Genomic DNA, 24,968 nt, shown 5'->3' on the forward strand with positions numbered 1-24,968 from the left:
ACACAAAACCAAAAAACCAAACCTGAAATCAAGTTTCCACTACATAAAATGCAACCAACTAGAACCAGAGGTGGTTGGTTTGGCTGTTACCTGAGGCCAGTTCAGTGAGGACTCGTTGACCTTCTTCACTGAGCCTGGCTGTAGCTTGTTTATAAGTCTGAAAAGAAAAATATGAGAGACATCTTATTTACTAGTCACACAAAAACAAGGATTGAAATATCAAGTTGCTTCTTTAACATCAGTAAGGGAAAGCATTAAATATATCTGTAGAGTATCAAGGTCTGACAACCTGGGCTGAGAAGGAGAGTAAGAGAGAAGGCCATGGAAAGAACTGGAAGAGCGGAAACTGACTCTGGAGGGCTGTAACTCACTCGCAGAGGATGATGCCATCCTTTAAGCCCAGCTGGAAGTTGGTGCCAATGCTCATGCCTGTCACCTCTTCTATCCAATTGCGAAGATCTTCTTCTGCTTGATGATCATACTTGGAAGCAATCTGAAATACAAGTTAACTCACTTTAGAAGAATTTCACGAAAGCACCAGAAACTGCCGACTCACAATGTGCTCTGCTTTCACTATCCATTAAGACCACAGCTGTGAAGTGCAGTAAATGACACTCAATAGAGCTCAATGGCAAACTTAACCGTTACAACTTCAGTAACTAATAACAAATTTTTGGTGAAGACAGTGTCATACGAAATTTTGAACAGCACACGGAGAGGCTGGGACTGACAAGGAGAGAACATCCATCAAGAGACATCAGATTTCCCTTCATGATCCACAGGAAGTGACAAGGATTTATGGTATGTTACAATATGGCACTCCAACTTTAAGGTTTAAGTCATTAATCACCGTATTCCAATAAAAGAAGGGGAGAGGATTCTGACACATGCAGTTATTTTACAGAGTATCTCACACCTCGCCAATACGTAACATTCCAATAGTTTTGTTGACTGGGAAGTTCTGGTATTTGCCTTCTGTTCTGCCAAATACACACTACATACTACACACACACACACACACACACACACACACACACACTTAGTACTAATTATTGTACAATATTTAAATTCTGTTTATGTAGTCTCTATTCTATTAGACTTCTTACAAGAAGGAAAAGCATCTAGTTCAGATTCTTAGTATCTAGAATTGAACCTGACACCCAAACATCTGATAAAACGAAAAGAAAGTTTAACTTTTTACTTGCAGAATTCAAAAATAAAGGCCAACTTACCAACACAAATGCTACGCTATTATACATGATAAAACTACTAAACATAAGTTTTGAAAGATCCCTTTTTAGTAAGACCACAGACCTCAATTTAAAATAATTGAAAAAATAAAATTTAAGCAAAATATTGTGAAAAAAATCACATGCCCAAGTTCTTAAGCTATCGGTGTCCTGGAGTCTCCTTAAAGGGGCTGGTCAATCAGGGTTATGGAGAACACAGCTCAGGCAGGCGCAGTGGTTCACACCTGTAATCTCGGCATTTGGGGACTGAGCTGGGTGGATCTCTGGAGCTCAGGAGTTCAAGACTAGCCTGAGCACCATTGACAGACATCGTCTCTACTAAAAATAAAAAATTCAGCTGGGCTTGATGGTGCATGCCTGTCATCCCAGTGACTTGGAAGGCCGAGGTAGGAAGATCACTTGAGCCCACGAGATCGAGCCTACAGTGAGCCATGATCACGCCACTGCACTCCAGCCTGGGCAACAGAGTGAGACCCTGTCTCCCGCCCCACCGCCAAAAAATAACCCACAGCTGGGAAGAAGGAAAGATCCAGTGTCATTCGTCTTCTCATTGAGCACAGGTGAAAATGCCAAGTATACATAGGAAATGCCCAGGAGATAGAGATCATGAGCTTGGGAATCAATTACATTGTTGGAAATGGGAATGAAGGTAGAAATGTCTGCTGTGTCCATAAGACACAGGGAGGGTTAATCATGGCAAGAAATGAAATGACATCTTCACATTTTAGTCACAAAGAGGTCCCGCAAGTTCCAGTCCACACCACTCACGGAGGAACCAAGCACAACTGTGGGAAACGCCCCAGAGTCCTAGTGCCAGAGCATACAGGCCTGCAGGCTGCATTCAGGTCCTTTCCGAGAGAGAGAGCCTGACCACCAGGATCACGACAGACATTTACGAACCTGGCCAGCTTACCTGAAGTCACCCAACAGTGAAAACCAACGCTGAGTCTTAAAAAACACAGACTCAAAGTGTCACACTTGATCACAGTTCCTTTTTGTGTCTATCAAAAGCCACAACAGCCTTTAACTTCTCAAGGTAGGAAAAACATCCCGTTTCCCAGGTCAAGTAAGTGGAAAGGTCTACGTTCCAGGTCCCCCTCTTGAAGGCTCACTGTGCACCTGAGCCTGAGGGATCCCCTGGCACATAATCAGACTACTCCTGGGCTGTTTTCAGGGACTCTCTTTCCCTCCCCGCCATGCCAAAGCATGAAGCTTCTGCTTTGACTGAGAGAGGGCAAATGATTTCACTAAATTACGGTGGCATTAGGGAGATGGCAGTTCTTGATCCTTTGCACCCTTTACCCAAGTTGGAGAAATGGCTCTACAGCTTTGACAGAATAATGGATAACTGATTTAAATTGCAGATTTATTTACCCAGAATTACAAATGAAAATCCAGTAAGTTTATATTTTCATATTAAGACGACTGTGCAATGTTCCATGAATCAAGTATGGCATGGAGGTTAGTTTATAAAAGACAGTCTTAAATACAATTTGTTCCCAGGCTAGTCTCAAACTCTTGGTCTCACGTGATCCTCCCGCATCAGCCTCCCAAAGTGCTGAGATTACAGGGACGAGCCACCACCCCCAGCCTCCATTACTCCTATTATACCTTATTATACCTTAGATAAATATTCTAGGATAATATATCTCCTCCAACACATCAAATAAACCCATGTTTTATGGCACTTTTAGAAAATAAAAGCAAATATTAAATTGGTAGACACATTTTTATTTTATTTTTTTTTGAGATGGAGTCTTGCTCTGTCGCCCAGGCTGGAGTGCAGTGGCGTGAACTTGGTGTACTGCAACCTCCACCTCCTGGGTTCAAGCAATTCTCCTACCTCAGCCTCCCGAGTAGCTGGGATTACAGGCACACACCACCATGCCTGGCTAATTTTCGTATTTTTAGTAGAGATGGGGTTTCACCATGTTGGTCAGGCTGGTCTCGAACTCCTTACCTCAGGTGATCCGCCTGCCTCGACCTCCCAAAGTGCTGAGATTAAAGGCGTGAGCCACTGTGTCCAGCCGGTAGACACATTTTCTAAAGTCTTGACTATATTTTCACACTGGGGTCTTGTTCTGCATGGCTAGAAAAATAAATCCTCGCTATATAAATTGGAAGTGGTGGTATGAAAGGGGATAGGCAAAGAAGAAAAGGAGAAAAGAGTACTCCTCAAGCATTAACTATGGAAAGCACATTCTAATTGTAAGGTGACTTTTTTTTCCCAAAAGTGAAGGTGTTCTCAACTAGGAGATATATTTTGATCAATCTGAAGAAAAACATAATATACTAGGGTGAGAGGAGTTCTGTCTTGGCACCACGCCTGGCTCCATCTATCTTTGCTATTGGCCCTGGGTTAGTTTCTCTAACTTCTCTTGATCCAAGAGGAAGTCTGAACTGGATGACTGCACTAGGTCCTTTCCTACTCTCAGCTGTCTACAAAATTTTGTCAAATAATAAAAAACTGAAGAAGTATTTTCTCTTGTTTCTTCAAATGTAGAGAAAAATTATGTTAGAGTAGTTTAGGGTATTTCACAGGATGGTGATGGTGATGGTAATTTTCATACCAAATGACACCAATTATTATTTAAGCAGAAAAACATTAAAAGCATATTTATGTGTCCATTGTTAAAAATGTGTCCAACAGATTTGGTGCCATGCCCCAAACCACGAAGTGATTACAGACCTAACTTGAAATAGCCTAGTAGATCCCAGTAAGAAGTTTTCATCTTCTCTGCTGACAGTTCTGGTCAAGGAAGTGATGAGATAGAAAAATCAAGCACTGGAGTCAGATGGACCTCAGTTCAAATCCTGGCTCTGCCAATGAGTGGTTGTAGGGGGGAGCTCTGGACAGGTGATGCTGTCCTTGAGACTTACCATATGACCATGTGCACAAAAGAAATTCGTAAGTACATGTATGCAAAACTCAAAGCCCCATATGATCCATTAAAAATGAAAACTAGGAATGCAGCCACATCAAATAACTGTTGGTTTGGGCTCAGGGTTTCCTTTCAGTAAAGGAGCAACGGGATTCTTCTATCCAAATACTGCGAATATGTTTCTAGTAAGTGAGCTTTATGCAGTCAGGCCAGCAAAACAGCATTATCTTTTAAAATCAAGGAACTGAGAGCAATTTTAAAAAGTAATCTTTGGCCAATAAAAATGACTTACTATTTTCATCTAAAAAGCTTCAATTTCTGAACATCTGGCAGAAAGCCACTTACATTTTCTTTCTCTCAACAAAAGAAAGTTAGCTTAAAATAATTGCTTAAACTTACCTCATTAATACTTCATGGAAATTTCACTCTAATTTACTTAAAAATTACTCTTCCTGGCCAGGCGCGGTAGCTCACGCCTGTAATCCCAGCATTTTGGGAGGGCAGCGCAGGGGGGAATGAGGTCAGGAGATCGAGAAGACCATCCCGGCTAACACGGCGAAAACCCGTCTCTACTAAAAATACAAAAAATTAGCCGGGCGAGGTGGCGGCTAATTTGTAGTCCCAGCTTCTCGGGAGGCTGAGGCAGGAGAATGGCGTGAACCCAGGAGGTGGAGCTTGCAGTGAGCCAAGATCGCGCCACTGCACTCCAGCCTGGGCAATAGAACAAGGCTCCATCTCAAAAATAAAAAATAAATAAAAATTACTCTTCCAAGTTGTTGATAAATATCCTTTTCTTTATTCTTCTTCAAGATTTATTTTCTTAGCCTTCCCAAGCTGCTTTCACAGACTTTCTGCCTGGCTATTTCAAATCCACAGCAGCTCCTCTTTATATGCCCGCTCTTCCTTTCTTAAACACGCACAAATTCTCCAAACAGTGCCTGGCAGCCTTCTTTGCATCAAGGCGCACATGCAAATGATCCAGGGGCCGATGAGAATCCTGTCTGGGCACACCTGCTGAAGGCTCCTACCTGAAGCTCTCCAACATCGCTCTTGCCAGATACAATCAACATGTGAAGAAAATGAAGACCAAGAAAAAAGCCTCCCGGGGCAACGGGTACAGCTGATCTTCCTCCGTGCATTCAGCGCTCGACCTGCTCTGCTCTGGCTCCTCCGACAACTTCACGTGCTCTTCTTCATCTTCCTGTGCCTGAGTCCGGGGCTCATCCTGTGGTGGTGGTGGCGGCGGCTTTAGCCCTTAGAGCTTCCCTCGGCTCTATCTTCAGGACAGCTAAGAGCACCAGTGTGGAGTCACCCTTCAGTTCAAATGCAGGTCAGTCGTTTCTTTTTTCATGACCTTTCTTTAGCCCTCACTTTCTTTTATAATTCTAAAATACTAATTGGTTTGCTGTTGTTGTTTGTTTTTTTGAGAAACGGGTCTCTCGCTCTATCACCCAGGCTGAAGTGCCATGGCGCGATCTCGGCTCACTGCAACCTCTGCCTCCCGGGTTCAAGAGATTCTCCTGCCTCAACCTCCTGAGGAGTTGGGATTACAGGTGCCCACCACCACGCCCAGCTAATTTTTGTATTTTTAGTAGAGACAGGGTTTCACCATGTTGGTCAGGCTGGTCTTGAACTCCTGACTTCAGGTGATCTGCCCACCTCAGCCTCCCAAAGTGCTGGGATTATAGGCATGAGCCACCCTGCCCAGCCAATTCTAAAATAATAATCATTTTGTTTTAAGTTAGGCCAGGCCAGGCATTGTGGCTCACAACTGTAATCCTGGCACTTTGGGAGGCTAAGGCAGGAGGAACCCTTGAGTCCAGGAGTTTGAGACCAGCCAGGGCAATATAGGGAGACCCTGTCTCTATTTAAAAAAAAAAAAAAAAAATTAGGCCAGGTGGGTGGCTCATGCCTGTAATCTCAGCACTTTGGGAGGAGGCCAAGGCAGGAGGACTGCTTGAAGTCAGGAGTTCAGGATGCAGTAACTGATGATCATGTCACTGCACTACAGCCTGGGTGGCAGAGTGAGACTCTGTCTTTAAAAAAATAAATAAATGATATGCAAGTATGTAGCACATGCATTCTCCACAGGGGTGGCAGGGTCCCAAAGGGGTGAAAAGTGCTTCTTGTGGTAGATGGTGAAAAAAATCTTAAGACAATACAAACACTTAGGACTCTCCAAAGCTCAACCCTACCCAACAAAATCTTACTCCTTTGTACTAAATCTGGCAGGGGATAGGAGGTAACTAGGAACAGTGTCTAAAACAACTCTTGGAGAAAGTGATCATGAAAACAAGGTTAAGAAACACTGAGATACACTAAAATGTACAAGTCTCTCTCCCCCAAATCACACTCCATTCCCAGAAGGAAGGGCCTATACTTCAGCCAATTTTTCTTCCAGCCCACATGCACACGTATCACATATCACTATTAATCATATATCCAAGAGCTCTGGACTAAGACCGCCTTCAGAAACACAACCCCGAGGGCCTATGCGTGCTAACAGTGAAGGGAGACACTAGAGCAGATACAAGCCTACCAGCTGCTGGGAAACAGCCATGCCCCTCCCTGGCTCTGAGATTTGAGAAGCTTCCCCCTCAGAACCCTCAGAAAGGGAGACAGAGTAAAGGGAGACCTAGCTCCAAAAAGCACCTCCACAGCTGATCCAAAAGCTCGATTCCTGCGCTGTTGAATGGTACTTCTCGGTGTACACCGAGAATGTTCAGCTCAAGTGCAATTTGGAAAAAAGGTGGGGGCGCACCTGCCATGAGGTAGAGTGACGATATTCACGTACAAGAACAGTCCGATGCCCCCCTTACACCCAGGACATTCCAGAATCTACTGAAGAGTGAAGACTGCTTGTTTCTCACATGGATTGCTTCTCATGATGTATTATCATCACAGAGCTTGTTCAAACCTGGAAGCAGACAATTCCAGGTTATTGTCCCTGGTGATTACAACAATCTCCCTAATTTCAGCTGTGTCTGACTTCTCACTAGGCTCCCTGTTTTGAGCCACTAGAATAATACTGCATTACTCCAAACTCTCTAAGTAAATTTGTATTCAACATTAGCTTCTGTTTTTCAAGTGTTCCCTGTGTTCCTTAGATTCTTCTTTCGTCTTCTTTCTCCATGAATCCTTCTTTCTGTCCTTCATCTAAATGGCTAGTTCATACCAGGCACAGTTCAAAGGCAAAGTCCCTGTCCTAAAAGCTTACATTCTAGCAGAAAGAGACAAATATTAAATAAGGTGTGTTAAAGAGTTCACAAAAATATATACAAAATGGGGCGTTTAAAATACAGAGAGAGAACAATGGGGGCTACCTCGGTCCTAAAATAGGAACAAAATAGATTTCCATCTCAAATATCAAGATTCCTCCTCTCCTTCCTTCTCACTATCACTTGCCATTCTTGGTATCCATGCAAGGACAATGAACAGGCTTCAACATTTTTTATCTGCCCTAAGTCTCTCCGCAATGAATCCTAGAAACATGTACTGCAGATCACAGACTTTCAAGTCAAACTTCAAAACCCTGTGTTCCCAATTCCAGTGTGACCTCGGTAAGTAAATGAACCCAGGTCACCCCATTTCTTGTGGGTAGACTCTTTCCTTCCAGGGCCACTGTGAGGATGAAGCCTGTTTAATAGGAACGGAACCCACTGCAATACCTGACACACATCAGCATGTATGCCCTCCAATTTTATCAGCTTGAGGTACAGAGCGTTCTATTAACCAAACCCCAATGCAACTTGTTCAGTCCATTGTTTTCAATAGCAAAGAAAATCCCACTGCAGACAGGCTCACCTGGGGTGCCAGCCTTCACCACTGTCCACTCCCTCTACCACTCTTCCTGAGGCTAGTTCCTGCCTCTCTGTCTTTGCTAAAGCTCTTCTCTCTGCTTAGAATGTGTTTGCATCCCAAATTCTCATTCTTTTTCAGATTGTTGCTGACAAAAAAGATAAAGGAACTATTTTACAAAATCAGGCACGTATCTTATGGAGGATAGGAGTTGGATTTCTAGATAAAAACATTTTACATTTGGGACAGTGATGTCAAGATAGAATGCATGCTTTTCTTGAGGTCACCACAGAATCTAAGACTCATTCCATGGTATGAACGTGCTCCAGATTTGATGTGGAAGAAGTAGACATTTGAAAGCTGTGGAAAATCATGCTCGCCCCAGGTAAACAGGAGTTAAGTCCAGGAGCATTTTAAAGCCAGGTCCTCCTCTCAGAGGTCCAACTGTATCTTCAGATCAAGGTATCAGCATATGGCACCAACTAGCACAAATTTTTTCCCTCCAAATGTCTATAATCAGGTACATACAAAAACATTATGACTCAATATACAAATACTGTGAGACTGACAAGAAATTAAAGCTTTAAAAATAACTAGGATGGGTGCAGTGGCTCACACCAGCAATTTGGGAGACCAACACTGGAGGATCACTTGAGTCCAGGAGTTTGAGGCTAGCCTGGGCAACATAGTGAGACCCTGTCTCACTATGGCACACACCTGTGGTCCCAGCAACTTGGGAGGCTGAGGTGGGAGGATCACTTGAGCCTGGGAAGTCAAGGCTGCAGTGAGCTGAGATCGTGCTACTATCACTCCAGCCTGAGCAATAGATGGAGACCCTGTCTCAAAAAAATATAAATAAGCCAGGCGCAGTGGCTCATGCCTGTAATCCCAGCACTTTGGGAGGCCAAGGCAGACGGATCACCTGAGGTCAGGACTTTGAGATCAGCCTGGCTAACATGGTGAAACCCCGTTTCTACTAACAATACAAAAAATTAGCTGGGCGTGGTGGCACACGCCCGTAGCGCCTGTAATCTCAGCTACTGAGGCAGGAGAATCGCTTGTGCGCAGGAGGCGGAGGTTTTTGCAGTGAGCCGAGATCACGCCACTGCACTCCAGCTTGGGCAACAAGAGTGAAACTCCGTCTCAAAAAAAAAAAATTTTTATATATATATATACATAAAATTAAAGAGGAGCTGGTCCAGTGCCTAAAGCAAAGAGTATAGAAAGATGCAGAGCAAACAGAATGTCAATTTTCTCTTCTCTGTCTAGAAAATGACCTTTAGACCGTAAAGCTTAGAACACACATAGTTTAAGGTGGATTTTTGAAAGTTCAAATCTAAACAAGGAGGGAACAAGTATAGACACTGGATTCTCAGAAGAATCTAGACTCAGAAACAACAAGTAACAAAGAAGTGCATATCAAGCAGCTCACTATGAGAGAAGCTTTGGCAAATGGTAGTAACAGGAACCTAGAGAGAGGCCTGCTCCCTCCCCATCCCCACCCAGAGGGCAAGGATCTATTACTGGCTGAAGAGCCTGGCAGGTGCCCTTCCTAGAGTGGACTCTTGGGGAGAGAGTGTGCAAGCACTCAGGGGGAAGGGCAGCCATCACCAGGGCTGCATGGACACACAGGCATGTCCAAGAACACCTGCCCATGTCCCCTCCTGGAGAGGAGGACAGGCTCTTGTTCATTTTAGTACCCCTCATGCCCATGCCTGATACATAGTAGGCACTCAATCCATGATTTTTCACCCACTGACAGGATTACCAGCCTAGGGAAATGCCTAAGATTTAAATATCTATCTTGTTTCAGAAAGGCATCTGCATTTGAATGTCACTGCCTTTTATGGGCGTCACATCTCCTTGATCTGCCAATCTGGTAATCTTAGATGGCCCACTAGGGATATAACTGCATTACTTTCTGATAAAAGTTCCTTATGTCTAGGGCACTCCTGAAGTCCAGTTTAGTAACCCTTGAAGTAGGGTACAGTCAGAAGGAACACCGTGCCCACTGTGCTGATTATGTCATGGCGAAGAAACTCATGGTGATGTGTACCTCAATGTTTGGATTTAGATGTGTTCTCTTCTGTTTTGGTCATTAATGATTTGGAAACTACTGGGCATACTTACTAAGGAAACTGGGAATCAAAAGGCTCTTTCTTACATTAATACGCAGTTTATTCAAAATCTATGTAAACTCCTGCCCCAAAGTTTTAGAACTAGTAATGTTTACTCAGTGAGTTGAGTGAGTTAAAAAGCCAACACTATCTTGGTCTGCACAGTTATACAATTCTTTATAAAATCGTATTGCTTTTTGTTTAAATCAAAACAGCCCCATGAGGTAACTAAGGAAAGCATTATTTATAAGAAACGGTGCACATGGGAGTTCATGTGAGCCATAAACCTCCCAGAGTGATCACCACCATACTTTATAGATAGGAAAAGTTCATTTGACGAAGCAAGGATTAGAATCTTTCCTCTACACAGAGTTACCTTGTCTACCTCACCAAGTGATTCTGTTGGTTAAAACAGAAGGAGCTAAAGCTTTGTAATCAAAGGAAGTCAGTTAACAACCCCAGTGTACTCTGGTAGGTTAAACCATATCTGTAGCAATACTATGATCAATTCTGAGTGATGCATTCTGAAAGGTGACAATGATAAGCTGACATCAGTTACTAGAAGGAGTAAACTAGGTGGTGAAAGGATTAGAAAAACCAAATACAGCCTACTATGAGAAACTGGCTAGCCAGGAGTGGCTACATATGACCTGGAAGTTCAGGAGAGGCAGGTTAGCTCCCATCTAAATATATAGATGGAAGTTATATAGAAGAGTGAGCTGATTTATTCTGAGTGACACACAGAGGACAGACCAGGAAAATATACGTAGAAATTCCCAAGAGACGGACAAGAAGCACACAGGCATGGAAAAATACCATGTTTTGAGTGCCAATGAAGCACAGGCAGGAAGAGATGACCTCCAAGAAAGCTTGTTGGAGAACATTCTCTCACTGGGAAGGAGGCCAGCCGGGTCTTGAATTTTAGAGATCTGTAGAGATTTTGCTGAAAGGGGATCTTAGCTGAAGCCCCACAGGTCAAAGAGGTGAAAACAGAGATGTTCCTCAAGTGTTTGTTTTCTTTGTCTCACCACTAGAATATGTAAGAGTCTAACAAACTCATTCCCGCATTTGTAGGTATCGGCTCTTTGCCACTCTCCAGATTATCAAGCACTGTCTCTTCAGCAGGACCTCTAGGTGCCTCCAAAATAACCCTTGAGTCAGGAGCATGGGTAACACTGAAGAGCTGTCATTTGTCTTTCCATAACGACAAGGCACATGACATGTTTGCAACTTTTCTGTAGTTTCAGAATGTACACTCACTCCTCGTCAACTCTTCAGCAAGCCTGCTCCACAGGACGAGCCTCACAGTCTACTGTGACTCCAGGAAGGCAAGAAATCCACCTCAACATCATTGTCCCAAAAGTTCGCTGTATTGTTCTGAGAAGGAACTGGTCTCATCCAGCCTGGGGATCATCTCACAGATCACTGATCACACTCATCTCCATGTTCCCATCTGCCAACCCCAAAACTGAGTCAAAACACGACGCGGCTCCTTTACTGAGGGTTATTGTTGGCACAAGGCATGAAAGCGGGCCAAGGAGAAAAGGGATCTCAGCCCTTTGGGTCAGCCTTAGTAAATCTGGAACTCCTCCTGGAGTCTAGATCCAGGTCTAGATCTCAGATTGCAAATGCTGTTTTGCTTACTACAATGGAGTCTGTCCATTTGAGAAAGGTGGCTTTACACAACCAGCTATGAACAGAGAGGAAACATCTAATTTTAAACATGGGATAGATGCTGATGGAATCTTACAGATATGTTAACTGTGCAAAAGAGCACCATTTTTTCCCCAATGAAAATGAGAAAATATGACATTTCCGTTGAAAAGTAGGATAGAATTTCCCATTTTCTTTTTTCTTTTTCTTTTTCTTTTTTTTTTTTTTGAGACAGTCTTGCTCTGTCACCCAGGCTGGAGTGCAGTGGCATGATCATAGCTCACTGAAGCCTCAACCTCCCAGGCTCAAGCGATCCTTCCGCCTCAGCCTCCCAAGTAGCTAGGACTACAGGCATGTGCCACCACAGCTACTTTTTTAAAAAATGTTTTGTAGAGATGGGGTCTCCCTATGTTGCCCAGGCTGGTCCCATATCCTTCTTTTAAAAATATTCATACTGTGCCTTATGAAATAGCATACAAAGATATTTTGTACTTTTTGAGACCCTAAGTAAAAAGCCATTAGGTTCATTTTGCTTTTAATGAGGATGTGTGAAAAAAAGATGAAGTCAGAGGGAAGGCTCAAACACCTGCATGCCACCAGGTCCTACACAGGTAACACCCAAAGATAGGTTGGATGCAAACTGAAGTCCAAGCTTCTTAAACACCAAGACAAAGAGGGACATAATCAACTACAAGATTCAGAGTTCCTCTAAAAGGAAGTCAGTCTGAACATGGTTTCCCCTTTCCAGTCCTGAAGTCTGCAAGGATCTTATGATGAGGTCACAGGGGACCCTTCACATCGACAGTAAAGGTAAACTCCATATTTTACATAACTGTAATGCAATCTGAGAGCATGGATGAGGGAATATAAGTTCCCCTGAAAGCATTACATCTTCCATCAGAGTGCTATGCCCCAACACAAAGGTCTCTTGGAGATTATACAGTAAAGGCTTGCTACAGACAACCAGGCTCTAACAAAATAAACCCAACTTCCCATCCCTTCCAGATCAAGGGCCAATGGAAAGAGGAGAGTGAGCCAGCGCCCAGGCTCCAAAGGGACAGCCCAATCAGCAGTGCACTCACAGGCAGGGCTCAGCCTGGGCCATCTCTTCCTATTCCTGCTCCCTTCCCCATCAGACATCAGTGGCCCCAGCATAATAAGGTCAGGAGCAAAGTAACACCCCTACTTCTGATGAAAAGATGACCTCTCCACATCAGTGCTGCATTTTCATGGTCCTCTTCCCTTCCCTTTCCCAGCTGGGCCCCTTCTCTTCCCGCTGACCCTCCTGCCCTTCTGCTTTGCCCCCACCCACCATCTGTTTTGGGCTATTGCCTTTACTTGGTTCATCAAGGGGCACAGGCTACCCCGTCTTCCCTGAAATGGCAAATCTTTGATTGAACCTGCTGCCAGCCTCATACAATGTCCTGTTTCTCATTTATTTCATGCCAAGCCTGCCCATTTCCTCACTTAGTATTCTCTCCTAACCCCTGGAAATTTGCTCTACCAACGATCTCTCAAAAGATCATCAGTGCAGCCTAGGCAACACAGTAAAACCCTGTCTTTACAAAAAATACAAAAAATTAGCCAGGCATGGTAGTGCACGCCTGTAGTCCCAGCTACTTGGGAGGCTGAGGCAGGAGGATTGCTTGAGCCCAGGAGGTCAGGGCTGCAGTGAGCCAAGATCACGCCACTGCACTCCAACCTGGGGGGAAACGGGGGAGCGGGGTTGCAGGGAGTGGGGAACAGAGGAAGATCCTGTCTCAAAAAAAAAAAAAAAAAAAAAGGTCATCAGTGACTTCTCAGTAGCCAAATTCAGTCATCTGGATGTCTGGAGATGACGGTCTCCAGTCATCCTCTCGGCCTGTCTGTAGCACCTAGTATTTTCCAGGCGGGCCCTCTAATCTCTCCTCCTCCAGCTTCTTGTTAAAGGACTTTATACTGGGACTTCTTGTTCTGGTCTGCCCTCTCCCGGCTCAGTACCCTCTCTTCTTGAAAGATGTCAATTCTCCCTGAGCTCTGGCCTCAGATTAAAATGGTTAGGAGCAAGGACTCTAGAAGCAGAATGCTTGGATTAGAAGCCCATTTCCACCATGCACCAAGTTTCCTCTGCTTCAGTTTTCTTCCCTGCCAACCAGAGATCATTAACAGCACTTACATCAGAAGGTTACTGGGAAAAATCAATGAGTTAATTCACATAAGTTGTAAGAACTCAATAAATGTCAACACTTATCCTTCCATCTATGCTTTGCTGGCCATTCCAATCAAGATACTGGAAAGATCTCCTCCTTTGAATTCAATACATCATTAAAAACCACTTACTTGACTTGATTTGATTGCCATTTTGATATCATTTTAATGCTACCTAAAGCTTCCTGGGTTTTTTGTTTGTTTTTGAGATGGAATTTCGCTCTTGTTGCACAGGCTGGATTGCAATGGTACAATCTCGGCTCACTGCAACCTCTGCCTCCCAGGTTCAAGCGATTCTCCTGCCTCAGCCTCCTGAGTAGCTGAGATTACAGGTATGCACCACCATGCCCGGATAATTTTGTATTTTTAGAAGAGATTTCTCTATGTTGGTCAGGCTGGTCTCGAACTCCCGACCTCAGGTGATCCGCCCACCTCAGCCTCCCAAAGTGTTAGAGTTACAGGCGTGAGCCACAATGCCTGGCCAAGCTTCCTGTTTAAAAAGCTATTATCAAATAATTTGTGAAAGAGATGCCCTCATCCCATCCCACTGCCAACTCCCACCTGAGTCTGCTGGGGATGAGGGATGGAGTAGGGATTACAGATGTCAGTGACTCATGACTTGGTAATAAAGAAACTAAAACAAGTTACTTTTTTCTTAACATCAAAAGATCCTCCTCCTCTTTCTTACCATTGGTAGGAACTAATTTTTTTTGGAGAGCAATTTGGTAATACCTGAATACATTTAAATGTTAGGTCAAAAGTTACACACTTTTCTACACAAGTACTTTTAAAGGAAATATCTACCAGTAGGGAAGCAGTGAATAATCAGTGGAAACCCATACCACAGACTATAATTCAGTTTTCAAAATGGTTGAACAATATTCAAAGCAGTACAAGCAGTTAGGGTAGGGGTAAGGTATACAGGATACTTTCACTTATTTACTCTTCTATTTTGGAACTGTTTGCATAAAGAGAAGTGGTTCTCATAAGAAAGGAAGATGGCACCCTGAGGTAGATGTACTGTCTTCATGCAGAGATGACTTGTCCAAAGGTTGTGGGCTCAGCAGGGATTCAGACCCAGATCTGGCTCCAAGTCTAAGTCTTTTCCATCACTGGATGCTCCCCCATCCCTACTCCACAACCAAGCTGAGAGACAGGAACTCTCTGTACTATACACAGCCTTAGCACAGCAACTATGCTATCTGCCTGAAGATGCTTAGACTCTGGCTTAACATAAAGTCCTTTTAACTCATGAAGATGTGACAATATATCCACATGTACCCACCACCAATATCATCGTATAGGACTAATGCACATGAATATATTGCCCAGCTGTAGAAAGGACTAATTGGGCCGGGCACAGTGGCTCATGCCTGTAATCCCAGCACTTTGGGAGGCCAAGGCAGGCAGATCACCTGAGGTCAGGAGTTCGAGTGCAGCCTGGCCAACATAGTGAAACCCCGTCTGTACCAAAAATACAAAAAATTAGCCAGGCAGGGTGGCACAGGCCTGTAGTCCCAACTATCCAGGAGGCTGAGGCAAGAGAATCACTTGAACCCAAGAGGCAGAGGTTACAATGAACTGAGATCACACCACAGTACTCCATCCAGCCTGGGTGACAAAGTGAGACTGTCTCAAAAAAAAAAAAAAAAAGAAAAGAAAAGAAAAAAGTCAGCAGCGGGTGGGAGGAATTGATTTAAACAAGCCCATAGGAATCCTTAGTTCCAAAGGGCGTTGCCAGCACAGTTCAAAAGTTCATAATAAGGCCAGGTGCCGTGGCTCACACCTGTAATCCCAACACTTTGGGAGGCTGAGATGGGTGGATCACTTAAGGTCGGGAGTTTGAGACCCACTTGGGCAACATGGTGAAACCCCATCTCTACTAAAAATACAAAAATTAGCCGGGCATGGTGGCGTGCACCTGTAATCCCAGCTACTCAGGAGGCTGAGGCAGGAGAATTGCGTGAACCCAGGAGGTAGAGGTTGCAGTGAGCCAAGATCGCGCCACTGTACTCCAGCCCAGGTGACAGAGCAAGACTGTCAAGCAAAAAAAAATTCGTAAGATATTTAGCAGAGCTATTTTAGACTAAAAATACTTTTACTCTCCCACTGGCCCATATGAAGACTAACCTTCTGCCACAGGCATGTTTTTGAAGGTGATGTAAGACCGACTACAGGAAAGGGTATCACTAAAGAAGAAAAAGAAGCAGGGGAAAGCCCAGAGAGGAAGAAACCTTGAAATGAAAATCTGGCTGGCAAAGAATGCGTGTTTGTGTGTGTAAGCGGGGACAGGTGGGGATGGGGTTTTTTAAAAATACAATATCCGCTGGCCGGGCGCGGTGGCTCACGCCTGTAATCCCAGCACTTTGGGAGGCCGAGACGGGCGGATCATGAGGTCAGGAGATCGAGACCATCCTGGCTAACACGGTGAAACCCCGTCTCTACTAAAAAAATACAAAAAAAAAAACTAGCCGGGCGAGGTGGCGGCGCCTGTAGTCCCAGCTACTTGGGAGGCTGAGGCAGGAGAATGGCGGGAACCCGGGAGACGGAGCTTGCAGTGAGCGGAGATCCGGCCACTGCCTCCAGCCTGGGTGACAGAGCGAGACTCCGTCTCAAAAAAAAAAAAAAAAAATACAATACCCAAGTCTTTGAAGAAAGATAAGGAAAATCCAGAAACAAATGCACCCCAGTATTCAGCGTAGAGAATGGGACCATTCAGGGGAAGGCATCTAGCCATAGGTGACTCCAAAGAACAGCCCTAGGATTCCAGCTCAGCTGCTAAGGGCCAAGGACCACAGCAAGCTCACAAGATGATGCCTAATGTACGTATAATTTCTATACTTGATTAGAAGCATAATATGATTGCTGTTGCTATTTTTGCATTCGAAGTAGAATCACATGTTTGAATCAACCAACAGCATGACAGAGACTTGCTACACATGGTATTGATTGTTTTCTCTCCTATTTCCTCCCACAAGAAACAAAAGGAGACAGGGAAATGTGCACTAATGAAGTACACACTATCCATTCGTAGAGCCTGGGTAACATTAAGGGTGAGAAGCTGCAGATAATGGAGAAAGATCAGTGTCCAAACATTTGGCAGTGGAGGCGGGAAGAAGCAATGATGAAGCCATAGCCCGCCCAGTGTGGCCACTCCACAGCTACAGTTCCCTGGAAAATTCTCCAGGAGAGGGGAAATAACCATAAATGCTTAGGTTACAACTCACCCAGAAGAGTCCTTCGAAGCACAAAAGGCCTCCTCTTTTCTCTGCATTCATGCCTCCAATTCCCTGGCCTTCCCACTGCAGACACAGCACCCAACAGTCACGCCCACACCCTGAACTTTCCTGGTCCCTCCCTACCTTGTGGGGGAAAACTAGGAATTAGTCTTCTCCACTCAAGGACTTGCTTCACACAGGTCTAGGTAGAGACTTCATAAGAACACATAAACTCAAAGCCTCCAGATTCAAGCAAGCCAAATTCAAACACTTGAAGGAAAATATGTTAACCAGCCAGTTGTGGAGGAATACAAGCCCTGTCTGAAACCAAGAAAGGAAAGATGTATCTTATTTAAAAGGAATCAACCTCTTAGAAAAAGCAGAATACAACCACGCCCAGTAAGCAAGACCTCCAGCTCTACAGAGAAGTCCTCAGCCCCAAGGGCAACGTGGACAGAATGGTGCAGATCTACAGACCTGGTGCTTTCACGGCGGAAACGCCTCACAGGCTGCCTGGGGGTGGAGTCCTGGATAAGGACTCTGGGGCAGATCACATTCCTGACACAGAAATGAAACACAGTAGTATTGCTTGGTGTCATGGTCCCCTACCCACCAGAAATCTCAGGCAGATACAAACAGATTCATGAATGAATATTAAAGTTCTAGAAATAATACCAACATCCCGAAGGGAAAAGCAGCTCAGAACACAAGACTGAGCCTAATTAGCAGAGAACCAGTCTCCAAATGAAAAACCATGGCTAAAATTTACATAATGTGGGCTTTTGATTCCAGGCATTATTCTAAACACTTTACATGGATTATCTATCTTATTTCTCCCAACAACCCTATAAAGATGAGCATCATGATAGCCTCATTTTACAGACAAGACAGGCAGGTTAAGTCGCTTGCCAAAGTTCACAGTAAGATGCAGAACCAGGAATCCAACCCAGTTCCCACAGTCCACGTTCTTAACCACTAAGCTCTACTTTCCCTCTGACAAGAACCTTGTATGACAGGTATGGGGAAGTCTTCAAGTTCAAAAGGGTTCACATGGCCATAGGTTTTTGTAAAACTTAAAAGATATTTATATATTTTCCATAATGAGGACCCCAAAATTATATAAACTTCGTCCCCACAAACAACCTGGATCTACCTATGAGTTCCAAGAATCCTTAACAAAAATCTGAGGGTACAAGTACACATGAATAACAGTTAAGAGCCCATTTGGGCTATAAAATAAGTTCAGAGTTAAAGAGAGCAAATGCACACAAGGTAGATGCTACAGGAGGGTAATGCCTAGATTTAAATGGAACTTGCCAACAAATTCTAAGGACAAGCTTTCTCCAACTACCACCTAGTTTCACTGAGAAAGAAAATGCAGGGCTGGGCACAGTTGCTCACACCTGTAATCCCAGCTCTTTGGGAGACCAAGGCAGGTGTATCTCTTGAGGTCAGGAGTTTGAGACCAGCCTGGCCAACATGGTGAAACCCCAACTCTACTAAGAATACAAAAATTAGTCAGATGTGGTGGCAGGTGCCTGTAATTCCAGCTACTCGGGAAGCTAAGCCAGGAGAATTGCTTGAACCTGGGAGGTGGAAGTTGCAGTGAGCTGAGATCGCACGACAGCACTCCAGCCTGGGCAGCAGAGGGAGACTCTATCTCAAAAAAATTAAAAAGAGAGAGAATAAAATGCATTTCCTCACTCTCCTGAATACAATGGTAATGATGGGTGAAAAACCAAAACCATCCAATTGTGCTTACTTTTTTTATGCTGCAGATCAGATTCTTTATGGCTTTAAGAATACACTGTTGAAGAGGGAAAGGAGGCAGGAAACACTAACCCTCATGTCCCAACCTGGAAGGGAAACAGGCATAGGAAAAAAAAAAAAGCCTATACCTCTGTTGATGGTAGTATTAGCAATGTCATCATTGTCAAGATTGTTTCTGAAATCTAAAAGAGTGGCTAGAGACAGAACAATTTCCACAAATGTTAGACTGTAAAAAATCAGTGAGCCTGATAATAATCCTCGTTAAAACTCCAGAGTAAATAAGGCTGAGCATTTTAAAGAGGAAGCATAGTACCTCTTGTCGCTTCAGCAAAGTGTATCTTATTTATCTGTTTTGGTCAAGACAGGAAAACAAAAACTAAAGCAGACCAACGGCAATGGCTGGTTCGTACCAGCAGCAGAGTCCCTGGCCCGGCTGAATGGCCCCTTCTCCAGCAGTATTCAGGAAAATGCAGGCACTGGGCAAATCCTTGCAGAGGACACCTCTACCATTCCTAACTTGGAAGTCTAAGAGCCCCGTCAAAATATCTATCTTAAGAGATAATCCCAAAATCAGCAGCAAAGATGAAAAATTTCAATGTAATGTTAACTATTTAACTACTTAAGAAAAACAGGGTTAGGAATGGTGGCTCACACCTGTAATCCCAGTGCTTTAACAGGCCAAGGCAGTAGGATCACTTGAGGCCAGGAGTTCAAGAACCAACCTGGGCAACATAGTGAGATAAAAAAATAAAATAGTTTTTAGAATATTTTCTTTTTAATCACATCCTTCAAAATCATCACACTGTACTACAGAATTATCTTAGACTACAGAGTTAATTTCTAACTTCTTATGTCTAGAGGTAGCAAAATCTATTCCCGATGAATACATTCATTAAATCAACAAATATTCAAATATTTATTGAGCACAAGCTATGTGCCAAACTATATTCTAAAATATCGATCTTGAGACACACCCGCGAATAAGACAGCTTTATCTCTGGTGGGAAGAGACAGATAATAAGCAAACAAAAAAATATTTTAATTAAAAACCAATTTCTGAACTTTCAAGATTAAAAAGAAAAAAGCTAAGCCCACCAACACATTTTTACCAAGATTCTGGTGCTCTACCAGCAAGACAAGGCAACCCACCTTCAGGTATAATTGACAGCTGGGCCACCCTGGGTTACTCTTACCAGAAGTACCCTCAGAGCAGCTGCGCGTCTGAAGCGCAGCCGGCAAACAGGCTGGGAGGACTCCACGGACACTGGTCCTGTCGAATTATTACTATATGATTAACTTCAACAACCAAAGATTTTGGTAATAAGCCTTTCAAGATGGTTTTTAGGTGTTGAGAAATACCATTTTGTAACCAAGAAGATCCCGTGGGAAGCTGCTTTGCTCAAATCAGACATTCCAGGGGGGCAGAAGACTGGAAGAATGTGCATTCCAATTCCATGCTTCTTAATATTTCAGTTAGCCTCCTCCCAAAAAAACATACCGAGGTAAGATTATTTCAGCTCCCCACTCGTCAATTTATTTTTTCCACTTTCCCTGAGACCTGTAAGAAAGGTTCCTGCGGCATTTACTCCAAGTCTGATGAAGACATGCTTCACTGCGTCCTCTTTTCCCGTCCAAATTTACGGGAAACTACCCCCACTCCAACATTTTGCCAGGAAATGCTGTGCTTCCCTTGAGTACCTGTTATATTTTTTCATGGTTTATGAGGCACAGAATTGTTTCACTTCATTTTGGTTCCCAAGATGCATTCAAGGGCCTGGCTCAACCTGTAGAATACCTGTAGGGCCCATTACTTTACGAGTGTTTCCATCCTCCATCGAACCATCCATACACCAGTGTCTGCATTTTCCCTGGCCCTTTTACTCTCTGATAGTTTTTGTAAACTACAAGTTATTGATCATTTGGTGTCATTTTTTTCTTTGTTATTAAAGAAACTTTGTTCGTATTCCACGCTGAAAGACTGGAATTCTTAGGGTTTTTCTTTTTTTTTAGGCTGTTTTCACACATCTTCTTGCCTATTAAAGTAAGTTTGTGCGTTCTGCCATGTATTATCATCTTATCAATCAAATGTCTTAAAGATTTTTCCCTGAAATTTTACTGATTAAAGTATTTAAAATCAGAGACATCCTCAATTCACTGATGAACTGCTTCTACAGCTAGAATACTATATAACAAGACCAAAAGGTATTAATACAAACCAACTACTTAAAGAGGTAGGGACATAAATATCTTAGAAATATAATACCAATAACTAATTTTCTGTTACTAAGAGCTAATAGCTACAATACAGTCACTGAGTACTGAATATAAGCCAGACACATTTCCACAACATGGTGTTTAGGGGTGGTAACTATTGTTTTCCCCCATTCTACAGATGACAAACTAGGAGAGAGATGTCAGGTAGCTTGCCCAGCATCACAGAAGGCAGGAAGTGGCGGAACGGGGACTAGAACTCACATATGCTAGACTCCCAGGTCCACTCCACATTGTCTCCCCAGGATGTTTCTATACTTCTTTGTTAAATGAGATTTAGGGGTGGATGGGGGAAATCTAGCATTCAAGCAATGTATCAATTACGCAATAAAGAAAAAGCAGGAAGGAATCAAAAAGTGTCAAACCACGCAATGTCACTTTTGCATATGCCCACCTTTCACCCGGGAGTCCTGAGGCCTCTGTCAGAATGTAGCATTTCATACAAAGGCCTAGCAAACACGGCTAATTTGATTCCCAGGTCCAGAACAGATCAGAAACAGTATCACATAAATAATCACAATGTCAAGAAGTGACAGGTGGGTAGCAAAAATGGGGGGAAGGGCTGGGCGCCGTGGCTCACACCTGTTATCCCAGCATTTGGGGAGGCTAAGGCAGGAGGAAATCACCTGAGGTGAGGAGTTGGAGACCAGCCTGGCCAAAGTGGCAAAACCCTGTCTCTACTAAAAAATACAAAAATTAGCCGGGTGTGGTGGCAGGTGCCTGTAATCCCAGCTACTTGGGAGGCTGAGGCAGGAGAATCGCTTGAACCCAGGAGGCGAAAGTTGCAGTGAGCTGAAATCGTGCCACTGCACTCCAGCCTGGGCGACAGAGCAAGACTCCGTCTCAAAAAAAAAAAAAAAAAAAAAAGGTTGGGGGGAAGGCGACAGACAGCAGAGTCTTGTGTAGAACATCCCTAAGTACTTCACTCAACTAAGACATCGCTTTTAGAGTTAAAATTCTTAGAACAGTCCAACTTCTGTGACCTTGAGCAAATCTTTCTGAGCTTCAGTGTACTGATCTGTAAATGATGTTGGATAATCCCAGCAATCCTCCTCACCTTACAGGACTGCTCTGCTGTTAAGATCAAAAGACTTCCTATGAAAGAATACTGTCTGAAAGGACTACAAAAATGAAACAGGCTATTAAAAAATGGGTTTGGTGCTTAAAGGGATAAATCCACAGCTTTCCTAACTAACTTTCCAAATGTTCTAAAAACTGAGGTTTTACTGTTTTTAAACATTTATAATAATTACAGTGATCTGGCCTGTGCATGCATTTCCTTGAGTCTGCTCAGTATTAAGCAGGAAAACGGCAGAAGCTGCTACATTAGTCAGCAAAAAAGAAATTAGCATGAATATTATTAACATCCAAGAAAAGTAAGTCACTTGAAGAGCTGCCAACGTTATCAGTACCTCATTTACAATGCAAAAGGTAGTAAAGAGACTCAACTGCTGCCAACCAAGAATCACTGGGGGGAATTACAATGAATGTGCACAACCAGGCCAAAAAGTCTCACAACACGTCCAACGTTTTGGACATGCCCGTTCCTCTGAAAAGTTTCCTAAAGTTCGGTTTGTAAACCCTGGAAGGAAGGGAACAATTAACTTGTTACAAACTTTTCAGTTGGTGAGGTTTGCATTCAATCATACACCACTCACCTTTCTGCTCTTAAAAAAACTGTTTAGCAAACTGTTGTCCAACACGGGCAAGACGTTTGAAAAAGTAAAGGACCTAAACATTTCAACTTTAGATACATAGACTAAAATCAACCCTTTGCTTCAAAGACGGTATGATGTGCAGACTAACAGCGGGAGACAAGAGCCACAACTCCCCCTTGGGGTTTGACAACGGTGCGCTTCATTACCTCAACATAATTCGCTTCACACCGCCTACCCCCGCAGCCCTGGGATGTTCCAGCTCTGACAATGCCAGTGCCTTCCACCAGCGGTCGGACGGTGCGGTGGCAATCCTGACATGCTTGGGCTCCCGGGGGGTTAATGGGAATTAAACCACAGCAGCCCTCCTTTGTGGCGCTTTGGCCAGAACAGCAGAAAAGAGACAATGAGCGTTCTGTGCGCAGTTCCGCGCCGATTGGCTGGTCTCTCCCCCTAGAAACCCCTGATGTCATGGGCTTGGAATGCAGGGAGGGAGGAAGGAAGGAGAGGATTTGGGGAGGGGGACGCCTCTCATCTCTTTCCCAGGCCAAAAGTCCCAAAGATAAACCTAACGCATTCTTGGGCTCAGTAGCAAAGCTGAGCGTCACCAAATCCCAATCGCTCCAAACTATAAGCCGCCTCGGCAAACAAGCCCTAAACAAAAGCCACCCACAAAAATACTCCTTTATGTCGTGAAAGTCTAATGTACTACAAACTTCTCAGTGTTTTATAAAAAGTCTCAAGCCTAAGCAGACATCGCTCGCACAGTGGCGCGCTCAGGCTTTGTCTCCATTTCCCGCAAGAGCAACAGCAGCGGCAGCGGCGGCAGCAGCAGCAGCAGCAATCGGCCTCCAAATGCCTCCCAGGCACCGAGATCGGAGACTACGATGGGTCCTGGACCGGCTCCCGTTCCTCGGGGGACCCAGGGGTCGGCGGGACAGTGGGCGGTCTCTCTCCCGGTGGGGAGGTGCGGGGTCCGCCAGCACCCGGGGCCCGGGTAGATGGCGGGGGCTGCGGCAGCGGCTCGCCGGGTCCCTGGCCGCGCGGACGGGCTCCGCCTAAGGGCGAGTGGCCACGCAGGAGCGCCCCCTTCCCGGAGGGCGCGTCCTGCAACCACCAAACGGCCCCAGAGACCCTCGCAGCCGGAAAGGCCGGCTCCGCGGGACTCCAGGCGCCCGGGAAGCCACCGCCAGCCACTAGTCCTGTCCCATGGCGCGGGAACAAAGCCAGGCGGGTGCCCGGGAGCCGGCCCCGCGAGCCCGGGGACGGGACGCAACCGGGACAGGCAGCGACGCTCGCGCCGCCTCGACGTCCCCTCTCCAGGAAAGAGGGGTGAACCACAGCGCGAGGGGCGAACGAAGTACGGCCCAGCGCCAGGCTAGCCCAAGGGAGCCCGGGCGCGCTATGCACCCCTCGCCCCGGGGGTCCCCGCGCCCGCCCGAGCCAGGCGTACCTTGTTCTTGACCTCGGCCGAGAGCCCGTAGGAAGGGCCCTTGTTGAAGTGGGTCATGGTGGTTAGGGCGGCGGGAAGAGGCTGCGCTGGGGTCCGGGGTCTCTCGCACTTCGCTTCCCCGCTCCTGGCCCCGAGGAGTGGCCGCCGCGGGGGATGCTCGGAACTCCCTCCTCTGGGCGGCGCAGGAGACGGTCGCGGCCGCGGGGCGCGGGCGGTGCCTGGGCGACTGGGTCCGACTGTGTGCCGCAGAGCCTCGAGGTCCGCTCCAAAGCTCCTGGCTGCCTAGCTCGCCGCCCGCCTAGCTCCCCGCCCGCACCGCGGTTCCCCACCGGCAGCCCCCGCCTCCGCCTGGGCCTTCGGGGATTGGCCGCCGGGCCCGACCAATGGAGGGCCGCCTCCTCCCGCCTCTGCGCCGAGGGGCGGTGCGGCCAATTGAAGGGCCGCGGAGGCCGCTTTCCCTCCCGCTCTCTCTCCGCTCAGTCCCCGGCCCCCGCCCCAGCCCCAGCCCTCACGCCACCGGGGTCGGCGGCGAGGCGGCCCCGCCCCCGGGCTAGGCAGGGCGCCTGGGGGCTTCCTAGCCACAGGCAGTTCACGTCAACCTCCAGGCATCCTCCGCGGCGGGCCGGGCTGGGCCGGGCCGGGCTGGCGGAGGGGAGCGGAAGCCCACCCGGTCTGACCCGCCGCCTCCGTCTGCCTGCTGCCGGGCTCCAGGCC

The 24,968-nt window shown here is 45.5% G+C and overlaps 1 protein-coding gene across 2 annotated transcripts in view; it reads right to left on the bottom strand.

The window, feature by feature from the left end:
* The window catches only part of CNN3 (calponin 3), a 30,676-nt gene extending 5,958 nt beyond the window's left edge, over nucleotides 1–24,718 (bottom strand). Inside the window, exons 1-3 of one of the 2 annotated variants that reach the window (XM_025378997.1) lie at nucleotides 24,255–24,681; nucleotides 372–493; nucleotides 91–157 (exon numbers count right to left, since the gene is read on the bottom strand). In XM_025378997.1, coding sequence (XP_025234782.1) covers nucleotides 91–157; nucleotides 372–493; nucleotides 24,255–24,311 — 246 coding nt within the window. In that variant the 5' untranslated portion in view covers nucleotides 24,312–24,681. Of the gene's footprint in view, nucleotides 1–90; nucleotides 158–371; nucleotides 494–24,254 lie in introns of both variants that reach the window. The other variant, XM_025378987.1, reaches the window with a different exon arrangement.
* Nucleotides 24,719–24,968: the final 250 nt, after the last annotated feature.

This window comes from Theropithecus gelada, chromosome 1, assembly GCF_003255815.1.
Source record: "Theropithecus gelada isolate Dixy chromosome 1, Tgel_1.0, whole genome shotgun sequence".
Lineage (NCBI taxonomy): Eukaryota > Metazoa > Chordata > Mammalia > Primates > Cercopithecidae > Theropithecus > Theropithecus gelada.